At 40.9% G+C, this 17,943-nt stretch overlaps 1 protein-coding gene across 2 annotated transcripts in view; it reads left to right on the top strand.

Moving 5' to 3' along the window:
- Positions 1–17,943, top strand: part of LOC149154952 (NAD(P)-binding Rossmann-fold superfamily protein) — a 286,049-nt gene that overhangs the window by 173,194 nt on the left and 94,912 nt on the right. For both annotated transcript variants that reach the window (XR_016263163.1, XM_089441598.1), the window contains exon 3: positions 8,371–8,642. Coding sequence is in view for 1 of the 2 variants with exons in the window: in XM_089441598.1 (XP_089297724.1) it covers positions 8,371–8,642 (272 nt within the window). In the remaining variant the exon portion in view is untranslated. The remainder of the gene's footprint in view (positions 1–8,370; positions 8,643–17,943) is intronic.

The raw sequence follows: 17,943 nt of genomic DNA, 5'->3' as shown, positions 1-17,943 counted from the left end.
AATATGTGAGACATCCAAAGATATGAAGATGTGCCATATGAGGCCTCTCTCTAGTGAAAGCCTCCTCCGGAGTCATATTCCCCAATACTCTGTGAGTACTCCTGTTTTGAAGATAAACAACAGTATTGCATGCCTCAGCCCACATAAAGAAAGGCAACCCCTGATCATGAATAATCGCTCTAGTAGCCCCAACAATAGCTCTGTTCTTCCTTTGAGACACCCCATTCTGCTGGGGGTTGTAAGGAACAGTGAACTCTCTCCTAATGCCCTTTTGTGCACAAAAGTCGGAAAACTCACCATCGGTGTACTCACCACCATTGTCTGACCTCAAGACCCAAATCTTCCTACTTGTTTGCTTTTCGACAAGAGCTTTGAAATCTTTAAAGCGACTGAAGACCTCACCCTTGGTCTTCAGGAAATATATCCAAGTCTTCCTAGAGTAGTCATCAATGAATATAACATAATACTCATAACCACCCAAAGACACATGAGACATACTGCCACTAACATCAGTATGAATCAAGTCTAGTATACCTGTAGATCTGTTGTCGCTCGCTAGGAATGGGAACTTGGTGTACTTGCCCAAAGCACACCCTCTGTAGACCTCATAATGCTCGACACTGAAATCAGGAACTCCAGTAGTGATCTCCCTCAATACTCTCAAAGCTCCATGATGCATATGCGCCATCCTTTGGTGCCATAACTCGCACAAGTCTCTACTGCTGGTGGTACTAGTGTGAGTGCTACTAGATGTGCTACTCACCAATGCTCCTGCCAACTGAAAATTGAACCTGTATAGTTTCCTAGAGCGAACTCCAATCACTTTGGCCGAAGTGATGGAAGCTCCCCTGGGATGCATCAATACCTTCCCTCCTGAGAAAGTGACGTCAAACCCCTTCTCCTCCATAGCAGACATTGAAATCAAGTTCTTCTTCATCCCCGAAACATACAAAACATCCATGACCTTCAAAAGAGGCAAAGACTCCCTCTCAAAGGTCATAGTCCCCACACCAACAACTCTCACAGTGCAGTCATCTCCTAGTACAATCTTAATATCAAGTGCCCTCTCTGCAAGCTCTGAAAAGAACTCTTGTGCACCTGTCATATGGCGGGAAGCCCCACTGTCTATGTACCACACATCAGATGATGTACTCCTACTAGATGTAGAAGTAATAAATGCAAAGTCCTGGTCAAACTGTGAAGAAAACTGCTCCACCTCTGCTGAAGCTGCAGTGCCCTTCTTCCCCTTTTTCTTCTTCTCAGGACACGTAGCAACATAGTGTCCCATTTTTTGACGTGCCCAATATTTGACTTTGGACATATCCATATATTTCTTCTTCTTCTTCTCCTTTCCCTTAGCCCCATTTGATGAGGCCCCTTTCTTGGCCTTCCCTTTGTTCTTCCCCCTGGTTGTCAAGGCTACATCCTCCTCATCTCCTATCTTCACCCCACCACTGCCAGTCTTCCGTATCTCAAGCTGCACACAATTATCCCAGAATCTGTCCCAATTGGGAAGATTATCTCTAGAGGTAACAACATCTCCTAAGACCTCCGAAGGCTTAGGAAGTCTTGCTACAACTATCCTGACTAACTCCGTGGGTGCAACTGCTTCACCAATAGTAGTCAAATCATCACGTACTTGTTTGATCTTGCCAAGATAATGAACCACACTTTCAACGTTTGTCATCCTGATGTTCTTCAATTGTTCTTTGAGTACCATCTTTTTGCTCTCATTGGTACTCTGATAGAGAGTAGTTAGAGCTGTCCACATCTGATATGCATGTGTTTCCTCTCACCTAAGGAACCACATGATCCTTCAGATTGTCCATCAAAATCCTTTTTGCCTTTGCATTATTTTTTGTGAATTCTGCAAGTTCATCTGTAGCAGTAGGAGGTACAACCACTTGTCGCACTATATCCCAAACTGCTGCCTCCTCAAACACTGTCTGAATTCTGTCCTTCCAAATGACATAATTGGATATCCCATCCAGTCTGTCCTCTATCCTTAAGAACATGGCCATGACTGCTGTCCAAAATTTACAAAACCAAAAAAATGGAGAAATGAACTTTTCAGCACACTTTGCTGTCCCAAAAGTTTAGTCTGTGTGAGATTTCACCTTGCTGTCCCAAAATATCAGTTTGCTGTCCAAAAATTCAGTTTGTTGTCCAAACCACTGTTTGCTGTCTCAAACTACTGTCCACTGTTCACACTGCAATTTTCAGCCTGTACCTCTGATAATATGTTGAAATTTGATGACTAAAAAAAAGTTTCGTGCAATCCCAACCCGGTTTTAATTTCACCTTATCACTTCCATTCAGTTAAATGCCCCTTCCCATAAACATAAATTCAACATATAGAATTCTGGAAATGAAATTTACAGATTAAAACACATGGGACTGTCAACACATGCTAAACATAAATATGGACATAACCAGAACAACAACACACATAAAAATACATAGATTTTTTGCCAAGACTCAACTTAGACCTAGGCAAAAACCCCTTCAATCTTCTCTAGGGAAAACTTGTTAGAGAGCTCTTCAAATTTATTTATCTTTCAAGTTGAGGAAAAATACATTTGCAAACAAAACAAAACAACAAAATACAACTTATCTCTTCAGCTACCAGGGAAAGGCGTAAAAGGCTTGATTTCCTTCTAACATCAGATTGGTGAGTGTGGCCATTTTCTCAAAGAGAATACAAAAGTATGACACACAAGAACAATGTAGCTGACTGCTTATGCTGGTGAAAATTTAAAGAACAGACTTTCTGCTGTCTAAAACAATAGTAATACTGCTAATACAGTTCTGAGAATACAGTTTTCCACAAGAGAATGCCGGTCTACCATAAGAGTATACTGATGCAATAAACAGATGTCACAGGTCTGAGTTTGTAATGAAGACTGTCAGGATCACAAGAAAAAAAATTCCGCTGATTGGGAACACACTCCCGGCAACCAGAACCACAAATACAGCAAATACAAATGTTGAAAAATGGACCCACATGTGCTGTCTCAGTTTCACGCTTCTGCTGAATGGTAACCCACTGCCAGCAAACACCACGGATATATATATACGTCTTCAGGTATCAAAAAATGGCCCACAGAAAAAAAATACGCAGATCTAAACAATGGCCCACGTGAGCTATCCAAGCTTCACGTTACTTCTCGTCTCAGCTACCGGTCATATGCTTTTGAAATTGGACCACGTGAGTTATCAACACTGCACGTTCCGTCTCAGCTATGTTTATATACGTGTATATAAAAGCCACAGGTGAATATAACCACGAGATTTATAACACGCGTATGACAGAGAATATATCACGCGTATGATATTAAAACGTATCACCGTATTACAGAAAATATATCACGCGTATGACAGAGAATATATCACGCGTATGATATGAGAATAAAACACAGAAAGTTGCACAGAAGTAACGCGTATGAGTTTTATAATCACGGGTTACGTAAATCCTCGGGCTTGACTGTGACAATATAACAGCGATTGAAAAAAAACAGGTTACAATGAACCACGGGTTTCAGATCCACGGGTTTGACTTATAAATCCACGGGTTTCAGATCCACGGGTTTGACTGTGACAATATAACGGCGTTTGCAAAATACACAGGTTACAATGAACCACGGGTTTCAGATCCCCGGGTGTTTGCAATATACTCAGGTTGCGTGATATATAATGAACCACGGGTTTCAAATGAATATCACGGGATTCAAAATGTATAACCACGGATACATAATTCACAAGTTTGACAGCGCTTAACAGCAGTTAAAAACAAATTGACAGATGCTCGCAGATCGACTTTTCAAACCACAACTCCGTTTTTCAAACAAACAAATGAGTTTTGAAAGGAGAACACCTGGATCACGAATGCTGAGAAATTCCACGGTGTGGTCGAGTAGCCGCCAGGTGAAGAAGAAGATAGCCGGATCCGCGATTCCAAGCAAAACTGACCAGCCAAAAAAAATCCCGCTCCCACGAAAACAGTCACCGCCACAAAGTTATTTCTTTAATAAAATGATCATGCAAGAGAAGAATCCATTTCTGTATCGAGATGGACGACTGTAAGCTTTTATCACAGCGAGCAAAGCCGAGGCTAAGACTCAGTGAAGGCTGCCTGGCTTACAGAGGGCTCGACCTTAGAAAGGACTCAAGAGATTACGATTCAAGAAGAATCTCTTAACCTTGCTCTGATACCATAAAAGAATGTTCAATGAATTGATTAACCTGGAGCGAACAGCTCAATGATAATACAAAGATATTTACAATAATAGAAACATCAGGTTTCTATGTAGAATATAGAACAAACAGTTTCATCTAAGAAACTGCTAAAAGAAAAAATAGAAACAGCTAAAAGACTGAGCATTACTAAATAGAGATATATTCTAATAAAACTCCTTGAAAACCATGCCCAGTTTGCCTCAATTTCCATGCCCACTTGAAGATGAAAATATGTATTGTACGGATACGATTGTACGGACTGTACAGATACAACTGTACAGATTTCCGTACCGTTATACGGACTGCATGAATTTTTTTTTTTGGCAAAACTTCCTTCGAACGACGTGCATCTCTCAGCATTGAACGCTGTTCATACTGTACCTTCTGTTGTCTTCTATGCCTTGATTTCCATGCCCAACTTTGCCCAGAAATGACTCCTTTAGCTTGCTGCAACACATTTCTTCTTCAAAACTTTTCTCCAGCTCTCAGTGTCCTTTATTTAATGTGCTCATGAAGAATGAATCGAGAGTCTCTTTTCTTTTCCCTCTTTTGTTTTCCTAAATGACTTTTGGGCAACCCTAAGATCTAATGGCTCAGATTCATTTAGATCAAGGGATGAGAATAAATGTGCATTTAATTCTCACTTTCTATTTTTTAACTCACCCATTAAATAAAGTACCCACATTGTACTTTATGTCTAAAGTCAATTTTCACTTTATAATTTAACATTGACTTAACCACTTATAAAGTCACTTTCACTTTATAAAGTCACACTTAAGAAAATAATTATTTTGGACACTTTTCCCTAGGTAGAGACTAACCCATGGGAAACCACTTGTCCAAGGTATATTAAAAATCAACAAGTATTTCTATGCAATTCATGGTAATGTTAAATTCTTAAAGTAAAATTGACATTTTCCGTAAATCTTCGTTTTCATCCGTTTACTTAAATTTTTAATGTTACCATCAAATGAATCTGGTTGTTTGAGAGTGGTTCCAATCTCATTGGATTTCAAATGGAGAAAGTAGAATTTTAGATTTCACTCAAAATCCAACAGACTTAACAATTTTTCAGGATTTTAGCATTGGGGTGATTGCAATGTTTCCATTGGATGTTGTCATGTATGAGGGCATGGAGCTAGTATTTACTAAAGAGCACCAAGCCCTCTATGTACTTTGATGATAATGGCATTGGTTGTCAAACTCCTCTACCATGACTCTACTAAAAATGTACCCATCACTCAAACAAAATCTTGACATGACATGCTATGTTTTTTCTATCTTATTTTGATGCCTAATTGGTTATATTGATGGCGAAGGCCCCAATCTAGGCAATGATTTTGATGATATGAAGGCATTTGTTGTAACATGATTTTTTTTGGATGCTAGAGGCCATCAGAGCCTATTTATTGATGTATTTTCGGTTCAGAGATGGATTGCAATCGATGCTATTTTGGTTATGTGCACCCTTACATGCTATGTAAATGAAAACTTGTGCATATTTGTATATAAATGGTTTGGATTCATATGGATGCACATGAATATTTATGTTTTTCTTTAAAATATGAATATTTTATGTGTTTTTGGTAAACCGGTTTTTTTCCGGCTTTTTACCGGTTCCAGTCTGGTTCTGACCGGTTCCCGGTCCACAACGTTTTTCGGTTCGATCACCAATTCGGTTTTGATAACATTAATCAAAAGTACATTGGAGATTTGTTGAACAAATTTGGCATGACTGAGTGCAATCCTTTGATCACTCCAATGGAACTAAATTTAATGCTCACATCCAAAAAAGGAAACGAATTTGAGGATGCAACAAAGTACAGACAACTCGTAGGAAGTCTCAACTATCTCACTACTACTAGACCAAGCATTTCATTTGTTGTTGGAATCCTTTCCAAGTTCATGCAAAAACCTTGTGGGGGTCATTGGTCTGTTGCAAAAAGAGTTCTAAGGTACTTGATGGGAACTCAAAACTTTGGACTCAAGTATACACAGGTGGATGCCTTCAGCTTGATTGGATACTTTGAATTAGATTTTGATGGAGATAAAAAAAATGGAGTATCTACTCCAGGTTATGTTATGACTCTTGAGTCTTGGATCAAAAGCTGTCTCTTGGAGATCACGCAAACAGTCAGTTCCATCAGATTCCATAACACAGGCAGAATATGTGGTAGCTGCAGAAGGAACCAAGGAAATTGTGCGGCTCAGGGAATTTTTTTGAAGATTTGCAGGACAAACAAGTGCATTCTACTCCTCTTTTGATTGATGATATCTGATGGTACAAGTGTCCTCTGGATCATCCTTGGGCATGGAGTCTTCATATAATCATCATGTGCCACTCTAGTGGTCAACAAGTGCAATTGGAGCGTCTTTGAAAACATACACTCCAAGAAGCGCAATAGGTTAGGAATTTTCAAATTTAAATTTAATTTTTTTTATAAGTTCATTAATTTAATTTATGGCATATGCCCATGGGACATCATCCTGAATCCTGATTTCTCTAATGATTAATCACAAAATGCCCCTCATGCAGGTTAGATGTCCACTGCCTCAATGACATGGTATATGTTTACTACAATCTTAGGTTATGGGTAAGGCAATTGAGCAAACTACCTGATACAGATGGCGTTTCATTCGAGGCACTTGACACCACGAGTTCGTGGAGGGTGGAGACTGAGAAGCCTATCATGGAGGAGGCACCTGAGTGGTTGGAGCAAGAGGAGGAGGAGGAGGAGGAGGAGGAGGAGGAGATGCTCCACTTGTAGGAGAGATAGATTTGGAGCAGGAAGGAGAATATTGAGAGTGTGCTAGAGACACAACCAATGCTACTACGACTACCTCCATAGAGACTGCCAACTAGGGGAAGAGGCAGAAGGCATCCCACTTCGTCTTCCACATTTTCACTAGGAGTTTCACCTTCCACTTCAGGCTTAGGCTCAGCACATCCACCTACTGCTTCTAGAGGAAGACTGACACCGATGACCTTTGCCCGTAAAAGGGGTAGAGAGAGTCGTTGAAACCTGATATTTTAGTTCATCATGATTAGCCTTGTAGGCTTGTAATATCTAGATGCCTCATGATGATCATCTTATGAGATACACCTTTTTGTTTTGATGCAATTTTCTTTGATCTTATTAAGGCTTGTAACTCATGAGAGTCAAGACAGATATCATATTTCAGTATTGATGTTTGATGTACCATTGACATCTTATACATTTTATATAGTAGTTTTATTTTTATATCTATGTGACAATGTGTTTGTTTGATGTTGATGTTGCTTTAGAAGTTTAAAAAATTGAACAAAATGTTTATTTTTCAAGTTTCCTAATAATTTCTGATAATTTCCACGATATTGCCAATAATTAAAATTTTGGACCCCCGGCGATAAATTGCTGATAATGATAAATGTAACATTGGTTTTCATAGTGCATGACATTGTGTCCATGTTGGTAATTCAGCCATCCATAGACACTTAAGTCCATTTCTCCAATACAGTGATGGATAATAATAGTGTTTGATCAGCTTGCTCAAATTCGTACTTCTTTTTAGCTGTTGTAGTTTGTATTTCAAGGGAATCAATTTTACTTACAAGTTACACTAATTTCATTCATCTCTTATTTACAGACCATATGCCTTCATTCTTATACATGTGATTTTGTTACTGTTATGCCTACTCCTCCTAGGGCAGTTTATATTATGGTACACTTCATGGCTGCACATTTGACCATGCTCAAATATTCATTCTAATTGACTGTTAAAATTCTCCTCCAGCTATTTGCTAACTATCAGCTTGTATGCATTTTAGTTCTTCGAGGAACATACTTGCAGCTAGACATTCTACATAGGTTTCTTCATTATAACTTTTTAATGTGAGTGTTACTTATCAGATAAGTTAATATTGTTATCCATTATTAGTTTAGAAATGTTTAAAACCTAGGATATCTTTTCAACTTCTAATGCATGGAAGGAGCTAATTGAAGTGGAATGCATTATTATGTAATATTCAGTGCATATTAAATTGCATCATACCTGGTCAACATACGTAATGGTTTTTGCATTTCTTACTCATGGAAGCATTTTTTAATCTTTGAGTTTGAATTTGTATTCTGGTGATCATTTTTGTGGGCCCAGAAAAAGAGATGGAAAGAAGCTTTATACGTGTGCGATTCGACCTGCAGCAATTTATGGGCCTGGTGAGGAGCGCCATCTTCCAAGAATACTCAGCTTAGCACAAATGGGCCTTCTAACTTTCAAAATTGGAGATGCTAGTGTGAAAAATGACTGGGTTTATGTTGACAACCTAGTACATGCCCTTTTGCTGGCAAGTATGGGACTTCTAGATGATATTCCAGGAAGAGAAGGAGTTCCTATTGCTGCTGGCCAAACATATTTTATCTCTGATGGTATGCTTCAAACATTTCTGTAATTGAAAATATGGATTATAAAACATAAAAGGATGTTACAAATTCTGAGTTCATAAAACATGGACAAGCTTTTGCTTCCTTCTCTTCAATAGTTTTTTTTTAAAACGCTCAAGGGGAGCTCTGTTCTAAGTGCACTGTTTTTTTCTCAGAAAATATTAGAGAAAGCACAAATTTCATAGCATTACTTGTCAAAACTTGAAATTTTATTAACCTAATATGGGACTTTGCTAAGAATAATCATGGAACATATTTAATGATGCAAATCCATTCATATATATTCCTTTAAATCACACGTTTGGAGCAGCTGAGCATCATTGCTAAGACAGTTACATCATCACTGTTTCTGAGCATAGAGTATCATTCTATGTAAAGGTTGGAAATGGAAATTTCTCTGGCAACTGGGGAGACATATTTTAAAATTTTCCCAAAGTAGTTTCCAGTAATTGTAAAAGCATGTGTTCCATGCCTTTTTTGTTGGTCATACGAAACTTCAAGCAACTGAGTCATTACTTGCTATTGGGAACCACTGGCAGCAGTATGCAAGCTAAATGTTTTGCAACATTGGAGGGGACTGTTACCTCAAAATCTAACAGGCCTAGTTCAAAACTTCACTAGGCAGATCTAGACCTTGTGGCAACAAGAGATCAGCTACCGCTATCACCTCGGTACAGTGTTGCACGAAGCGGGGATGTTGTTTGGAAGCTAAGTGTCAGCAGCGTCATTTTCCAAAAATCTAGGAAGCAAAGCATCTCGGAAGCATCATTTTCCAAAAATCTAGGAAGCGAAGCATCTAGTATATATATAATTTTTATTTTCTTGCATTTATATTAAAAAAACATCCAAAATACCAAATCAGTTATAGAAGAAATTAAAACATGCATATTTGTACATAAATCAAGATAGATATGGCATCCATTGTACATCAATGATTAATTATTCGAGCATCAACCATCTAGATTCTAGCAATTACAAAATAGTACATACATCAAAATTTTAAGCATATCATAAAACATAAAACATTTAAAGATAAAATCATAACACATTCAAATAACTTATCTAGCAAGCGAGCAACTGTCAACATGAGTCATGTCCAAAATTCAAATAATAACGTTTACAAAATAGGCCACCTGGCCACCACCAAGTACACACTGAACTAGGAAGAGTAAGACATAAAAGTTCAAATTCACAACAAGTCTAATCTATGACAAAAGCAGTAAACTGGAAATATATCTACTAATCTCTCCTCCTTCCACCACGAACACTACGTGAGCTTCCATGTGGTGGCAGTGAAGAAGATCGTGGTAGTGGAATTGATGAAGATGAAGCCCCTGCTGTTGGTGTTGAAAAATGGAACCTAGGAACCATGGGACCAGATGGGGGTGGCATCTCAACTCGATCATTATCATCATGGATAAGAGCATCCTCCAATTGCTCAAATCGCAACACTCCATCCTCCAAATTGGCCTCCTCTAGATTTTTGTCCCAAGGCTTATGGTCGTTATTATTCTTTGCATCCTCACATTAATGGGACAACAATCGCAAGTTGTGGTGAACATAAACCAAGCTCCCGGTCTAAATTTAACTTGTTCCTTTTAACACTATGGATGAAAGAATAAGAGCTCCAACACTTCTCTACAGAAGAAGCGTTTATGACCTGTGATAGCACCCACAATGCCAAAGTTTGTAGAAGTGGAGTAGCACCTCCATGCATGTTCCACCACTCAAGAGAAGAGAAATTCTCTTGATCTTTAATTGCATGATTGCTCCCAAATGGACCAGTGCCAAGTGTATAATTGCTCAATTATTTTCATAGCATGGTAGACTCCTCCTCATCAAGGACTAATTTATCATTGCTTTCATATAACTAGATAGAACCTCTAGATATAGGTGTGGTTTTCTCCCCCCCCCCCCAAAAAAAAGGTGTTGGTGTTGAAAGCCATGATGGATGATAATAGCTAGGTGTCAGAACATATGCTAAGGAATGCAATGGAATGTTTATCATTTCCCATAGTTTTTCCACCTCTGCACAAATATAATTGTACAAGGTTATATCTCTAGGCTCAACTGTTGATTTGGGGTAGCATCGGATGTGCTCTAGCCTCGAAACTTGGTGGAGAGGCTAAGGCACATGAGATCTCCAATACTCAGAAATGGTTTGGGCAGATTCTAAATAGTTTGAGAGATATTAAAATAATTAATATTTTTAATGGAGTCCCTAAGTCTAAACTTAGGGAAAATAAAATGTTAATGTGTATTAATATAAAACTGTGTTAGAATGGTCCAAAAGTCATGGATCAAGCTAGAATTAATCTTAGCCGTTGATTAGGGACTTAATCTCGGCCGTTTAATTGTCAATGAGAAAAGTATAAGAAGAGGCTTGAGGGTCACTTGGAGAACACACCGAGTTAATCAAGATTTCGACTTTCTGGGGCTGAGTTTGCTGAGGAAGTTGAGAGAGTGATCAGAGTTGTAGCTGAGGGGCAGTGAATATAGAAGCAGAGAGGTAGAGATAGCACCAGGAGTATCAACGTAGTAGCCAAGAGTGAGGGACGTAGAACCTGCCAGGGGTTCACGCAAAGCCAACCAGGGCTCACGCAGAGGCAGCTAGGAGCTGTGCAGTGCCTCAGAGAGACAACGTGGGTGACGCAGAGGGCCAAAGGCTTGACGTAGTGCCCCCAGAGGCTGACACAAGCCAAGCCAAAGTGACGCTGGGCAAACCCTGGGCTAGAAAGGGCTGATGCTGTCCCTAGAGGCTGATGCTGGGGTTTCGTGGGGCAAATTGGAACTGTGAAGCTGCCGGAGTGATTATTCTTTGTTGGGTGGGCCAGTTTTGGCACCCGGATTATATTCAAAAACTGCATAATAATAAAACCCTCAGATAGCTACAATGGTTTTCCCGCATTGGGTTTTTCTGGGGACATTCGTCCAAAAATAACGGTGTCACTTGTGTGCTTGTTTTGTTTCCTTCAGTTGATGATCTGTAATGTGTTGAGCATGTACTTGTATTTATTTTCAATATTTACATGGTGAATAACTTGTTAATTAATCAGAACAAGTAGGCAGAAATAAATCAGGCAGTACATGAAGGGTTTCTAATTGTTAGACTTAGAAACTTCAACATGGTATCAGAGCGTGGTTGCAGATCACAGGAGAACTGAGGACATTAGTCGAGCAGAGCACGAACAACAGAAAATAGTTGTCCTGAGTGACAGAAGCTGTTCTTAGCAGAGAAGCAGCAAGGAAGGGGTGACGCAGTGCCTGCGTCATCAAGTTTGAGCGGAGAAGAGGATCAGCGCAATGGCAAAGGGGAGCAGACTCGATCTACGCAGTGCCTGGTCATCTTTCTCATTCAGGAAGGATTGACGCCCGTGGCCAGGAGGTGTGGATTTTGCTGGTGCCTGGATTGCACAAAGCCTAGAAGCTCTAACCTTCAGGGTGCTGGGGCTTAGGAGGTTGTGGGTAAGTTGCAGAGTGAAGCTGGTGGGGTACTGTAGTGAGAACAGTACCTAACAGGGCAAGGCCAAGGAGGAGGGAGTTGCTACCAAGGATTTCTAGCCGAGAAATCTAGAACAGTGGTGCAGCTGCACTGACGATCGGAGTGGGGGCATCTCGACATTGGCATAAGGGTTTCCAGGAGGGAAATCGAGGCTCAGAGGGTGTCACACCAAGAACTTCCAGGAGGGAAGTAGAGGAACAACGAGATGGCAGTGAACGGGGTAAGAGACCAAGATAGACTGGACGGAGCCTCAAACTTCATAGTTTGGAAGGCCAGAATCTTATTCGTTTTAGACAGGAATCGTGTCAAGCACTTCGCCTTGAGGACGATAGCAATCTCAGTTGACCCAGCTGATAACGACAAGTACGAGGAGGCAATGGCGAGGACTAAGAGCATCATTCTTGACGGGGTCAAAGACCATGTAGTACCACATATTGCCGAAAAGGACACGACAAATGAGATGTGGGAGGCCCTAAAGAAATTGTACTGGCATACTTCTGTGCAAAGAAGGATCTTACTAGAAAATTAGCTGCGGTCATACCAAATGCAGAAGGGAGAACAGATCGACACCTTCCTCGGTCGATTGAAGGAGATCCAGGATCAACTGACTTCCATAGGGGTCATGCTGGATCAAGAATTGATGGTGAGAACAACCCTGAACGCAGTCTCAGAAGACCGGGAGGTGTTTGTCCAGAGCATACTAGGCAGGGTGACCCTTCCAGATTGGGAGGAAATGTGGGCGGCTCTTCACCAAGAAGAGATCAGAAGGCTAAGCAAGGCGGGAAGCAGCGACAAGGGGATCAGAATCAAGAAGGAGGAAGAGGAGGATGATGCCCTAGCATCTGAGGGAAAGCAGGAGAAACAAAAGAAGAAGGACCCCTCCAAGGTCAAATGCTTCCACTGTGGGGAACTAGGTCACTATGCGAGCCAGTGTTCGAGGAAGAAGAGCAAAGGATGGCTTCCGAGACCAAGGCAGTGCCAGCAAGGGCAGAGAAAGAAGTGGAGACAGATGATGACTTTGCCATGAGTGCTCACTCCACTTGAGCGGAAGTGGGGAGACATCGAGCTGTAGTCAGACGGATTACAGGCGATGAGGGGCAGGATCCTCGAGGTACCCAGCCTCTTGGATTATACCTTGCTACGGGAGCCCCAAAGAGGAGTAGCAGTACTGGCGGATGTCAGTAGAGACAGATGCGGATGGAGCGATAGAGGGAGCTACAATGCAGGATTCCCAGGACAGCGTGAGGCAGCAGTGCGAGATGCATGGAGTTGTTGCAGCAACGCAGAGGTCAGAGAAGGGGCACTTGTCAGCAACAGAGGGAGTTTCAGCATCGAGGGTGTCTCTAGCCTGACAGAGATGTCAGAGTTGGGAGATCAGTTACTTACTTCTCAGTAACTGAGTTGCAGTGCAGCAGTTAGCAGTGGCAGTTCTATGAGCAACACGATGCAGCATGATGAGAGGGATTGTAGTGCAGATGCAGCAGTGGTAGTGGCAGAGCCATGGGTAGCAGCACGGATGCAGAGGGAGTTGCTGTACAAATGCAACAATGGCAGTGGTAGGGCCATGGGTAGTAGTACATGATGCAACGGCTTCAGAGGATGTTGGGCAGCAGGCCTAGCATCAGCATAAGGACCGATGCCGGATGATCAGGGTGATGCTTAGTTAGGAGTATTACTAGAGCACAGTCCTCACTAAGCGGGAGTGGTGATTTGTGGTAGCATCAGATGTGCTCTAGCCTCGAAACTTGGTGGAGAGGCTAAGGCACATGAGATCTCCAATACCCAGAATGGTTTGGGCAGATTCTAAACAATTTGAGAGATATTAAAATAATTAATATTTTTAATGGAGTCCTTAATTCTAAACTTAGGGAAAATAAAATATTAATGTGTATTAATATAAAACTGTGTTAGAATGGTCCAAAAGTCATGGATCAAGCCAGAATTAATCTTAGCTGTTGATTAGGGACTTAATCTCGGCCGTTGAATTGTTAATGAGAAAAGTATAAAAGGAGGCTTGAGGGTCACTTGGAGAACACACCGAGTTGATCAAGGTTTCGACTTTCTGGGGCTGGGTTTGTTGAGAAAGTCAAGAGAGTGATCAGAGTTGCAGCTGAGGGGTAGTGAATACAGAAGCAGAGAGGTAGAGATAGCACCAAGAGGATCAACGCAGTAGCTGAGAGTGAGGGACACAGAACCAGCCAGGGGTTCACGCAGAGCCAGCCAGGGCTCATGCAGAGGCAGCCAGGAGCTGCGCAGTGCCTCAGAGGGCCAACTTGGGTGACGCAGAGGGCCAGAGGGCTGATGTAGTGCCTCCAGAGGCTGACGTAGGCCAAGCCAGAGTGATGTTGGGCAAACGTTGGGCTAGAAAGGGCTGACGCTGTCCCTAGAGGCTGACGCTGGGGTTTCGTGGGGCAGATTGGAGCTGTGAAGTTGCCAGAGTGATTATCCAGGGTTTCAGCTGGAACATCTGTCTCCGATTGAGAGGTACTACTACTGAGATTATTCTCTGTTGGGTGAGCCGGTTTTGGCACCTAGTTTCTATTTAGACACTGCCTAATAATAAAACCCTTAGATAGTTGCATCGGTTTTCCCGCATTGGGTTTTTCTGGGGACATTCATCCAAAAATAACGGTGTCACTTGTGTGCTTGTTTTGTTTCCTTCAGTTGATGATCTGTAATGTGTTGAGCATGTACTTGTATTTATTTTCAATATTTACATGGTAAATAACTTGTTAATTAATCAGAACAAGTAGGCAGAAATAAATCAGAAAGTACATGAAGGGTTTCTAACTGTTAGACTTAGAAACTTCAACATCAACAATGTCTTTAATCTGCCCCAACATGTTTTCCATCTGCTCATACACTTCCCCTGTTATTGACTGATTTGAATCTTGCAAGCTTGATCATGTAATAAATTGGTTTGGTGAATTGCAAAACATGTTTAGTCTGTGACCAAAAGTAATTGACAAGAATAGTGTCCATGATTACATTAGCACCATCTCTATCAGTGTTAATGTCATCCCATGATTCACTTGTTACCATATTAGTTAAAGCTTGTCTCACCTTCACTAGCCGCCTAAAGGTGAGGTAATAACTTGCAATTCTTGTTTTTGAAAGTATAAGAAACTGCAACTTGGAGTAAGTCCCATAAAAGTAGTTTACCCTTGTATGCCCTATGACAAATTTAATGAGTTGCTTCCCTTTCTTGTAAAGCTCATTAATCCATCCACATTCTTTATGCTTCACAATATCATGTATCAAAATTTTCAATGTGTGCACCAAGCACCCAGACCAAAAGATGTGTGGATGAGTATGCTCAATAATTTTTCTTGTTGCCTTACAATTTGTTGCATTATCAATGATCACTTGAACCACATTATTAGGACCAACATCTTTGATTGATTTCAATAGGAGATTTGCAATGTTTTGGGAAGTTGCACTGATCGAGGAGTCATGATTTGCAAGAAACACTGCACCGCTAGCAGAAACACCAAGAACATTTATCAAATGTTGGTTTCTAGCATTTGTCCAACCATTTGATACAATGGATACCCTTCAATCCACCCACTCATTTGTAAAACGTGTCAAGGCTCTTTGAACCTTTGCTTTTTCTCTTTCTAATAAAACCGTTCTAGCTTTGACATAGTTGGGTGTTAATTTTTGGTATGTTCTATGCTTAAGAGCAATTTACTTCAATTTTCTTGTTAGTCCAATATCAATATCCAGTTTAGCAATTACATCAGCATGATAGTAAAATGCAGATAGAACATAAACATAAATTGTTAAGTTTAGGTATGTTCTATGCTTAAAGAAATTTATTTCAATTTTCACAGTTATCTCAATATCTTTTCCAAATTAGCTATTACAACAGCATTAAAGTAAACTGCAGATAGAACATAAACATAAATCGCAGAAGACAAGCCAAGACAAGAGGACACAAGATGTGGCGCTAGCAAGGGACAAACCCCAATGTGGGGAAACCCTTGATCAATTCTTCTTATATGTTCTTCAATAGTTCAACAGAGAGAGAGAGAGAGATAGTACATTTACAACAAAAGTCAACACTTCGACTTTCTAGATAAGAGAATAGATGATCTCTACATGAGATCAGTTGAAGACATGCTGCTTCAACTGATTCTCCAAGGTGACTCCTTCACCTATCATTGTGCTGCATCTCATCCACATGCTGCACCTTATCGTGTTGCACTCATCATCACAGTGCTGGACCTAATGACCATGCTATGCACTTCATGCTGCTGCTCCTGTCACTGTGCTGCTCCAATCACTGAGCTACTCTCATCACAGATCTGCACCCAATGCTGCACTCGTCATTGATTTGCACTCAATGCTGCACTCATAATCACTGCATCCAATACGCTGCTTTACACTTACCAGTCTTAGCTGCTTGCTATGGCTTACAACCTAGCAAAGCAGCTAGACTCCTCCAAAGTGCAGTCAACTAACTGTCATAATGTCTGCTTTGATTTGTCTGCAATTGTCCTCTAAGGGAAGGCTGTCTCTGCCTTCCACAACACTGCCCTCCATGTATGACAACATGTATATATCTGACATGCCATACATCAAACTGAAGATGTCGTTGTCATGTGTTCACTAGATAACATACAACCTAGAGAGCAGACTTCACTGTTTCTTCTTTATGACAGTGAATTTCCAGTCCTTAACTCATGCCTTGTAACAGTTTTATCTACAGCACAATGCTGTCATCTACAACACACTTAGGCACCTACAACACTTAGTCCATGTTGTCATCTCCAACACACTTAGGCACCTACAACACTTACATTCATGTTGTCACCTACAACATACATAGGGACTCCTTGTGTTGTGGATAAGGGCTGCGTATTGTAGACAAAACAATAGCTAGGTATCCTTGATTAGACTGCCGATTAGGGCCTTTGTTTGCTGTTCGTTAGGCCTCCTTAGACTGCGGCTACGACACCTTATTGGACTGCATATTAGGGCCTTTTGTTTGCTGTTCATTAGGCCTCCTTAGACTGTGGCTAGGGCACCTTGTTGGACTGCATATTAGGGCCTTTTGTTTGTTGTTCGTGTATCTCTATTGTTGTTTCTAAGGGTTGTCCCAAACTCTTCTAGAAAAGCGTATATATATGGGTATGATAGGTTGCGTTAGAGTCTGCTATTTAGGCCTCCCTCATCATACTAGATCTCCCTTCCTTTCTGTGTCTAGGGCTTCTTCATTAGGGCAACGTAGATCTCCATTAGGGCAACATTATCTCTTAAAATCTCTCCTCCTACTAAAAGCCAAAGACAGGTAGAGAGGAAGAGATCCCAAGTGAGTGTGTGTAAATGACTTGAAGGCCACCTCTATTTATACTAAAACGTTGAACACAAGTGGGGTTTGTTTGGTTGCTGGCCGACCTTGATGAATTGTCCCATAACACTAATAAATTCATATCTCCATGAATACTTATCGGAATCGGATGATCTTTAGATCAATCCTACACCTCTCGATGAGAGGGATCCAAGAAAAATATCAGCTTCCATTAGTAAGATGACCCACCTGGAGTTTGGCCGTGGTTTCCAATTTTAACACTCCCTCTCAACTAGGGAGAACTCCATCTGCTGATCCATATGTCTGACTGTACTATCTCTGCCATTAGTGCCCTGCATTGCTCTGCTCTGCTCAATTCTGCTTTGCTGAACCATGAAGAAGAAGAATTGATTGAGAATGTCTCATACCATTCTCTATTGACTCGAAGTCAGTTTCATCTTAAGAGAGTGTGTCATATCATGCTTACTGAC

The sequence above is a fragment of the Pinus tabuliformis genome, chromosome 9, assembly GCF_031772625.1.
Source record: "Pinus tabuliformis cultivar Carrire ecotype Pingquan chromosome 9, CPIR1, whole genome shotgun sequence".
In the NCBI taxonomy this organism is placed as follows: Eukaryota; Viridiplantae; Streptophyta; class Pinopsida; order Pinales; family Pinaceae; genus Pinus; species Pinus tabuliformis.
This window is presented reverse-complemented; position numbering and strand designations above follow the sequence as displayed.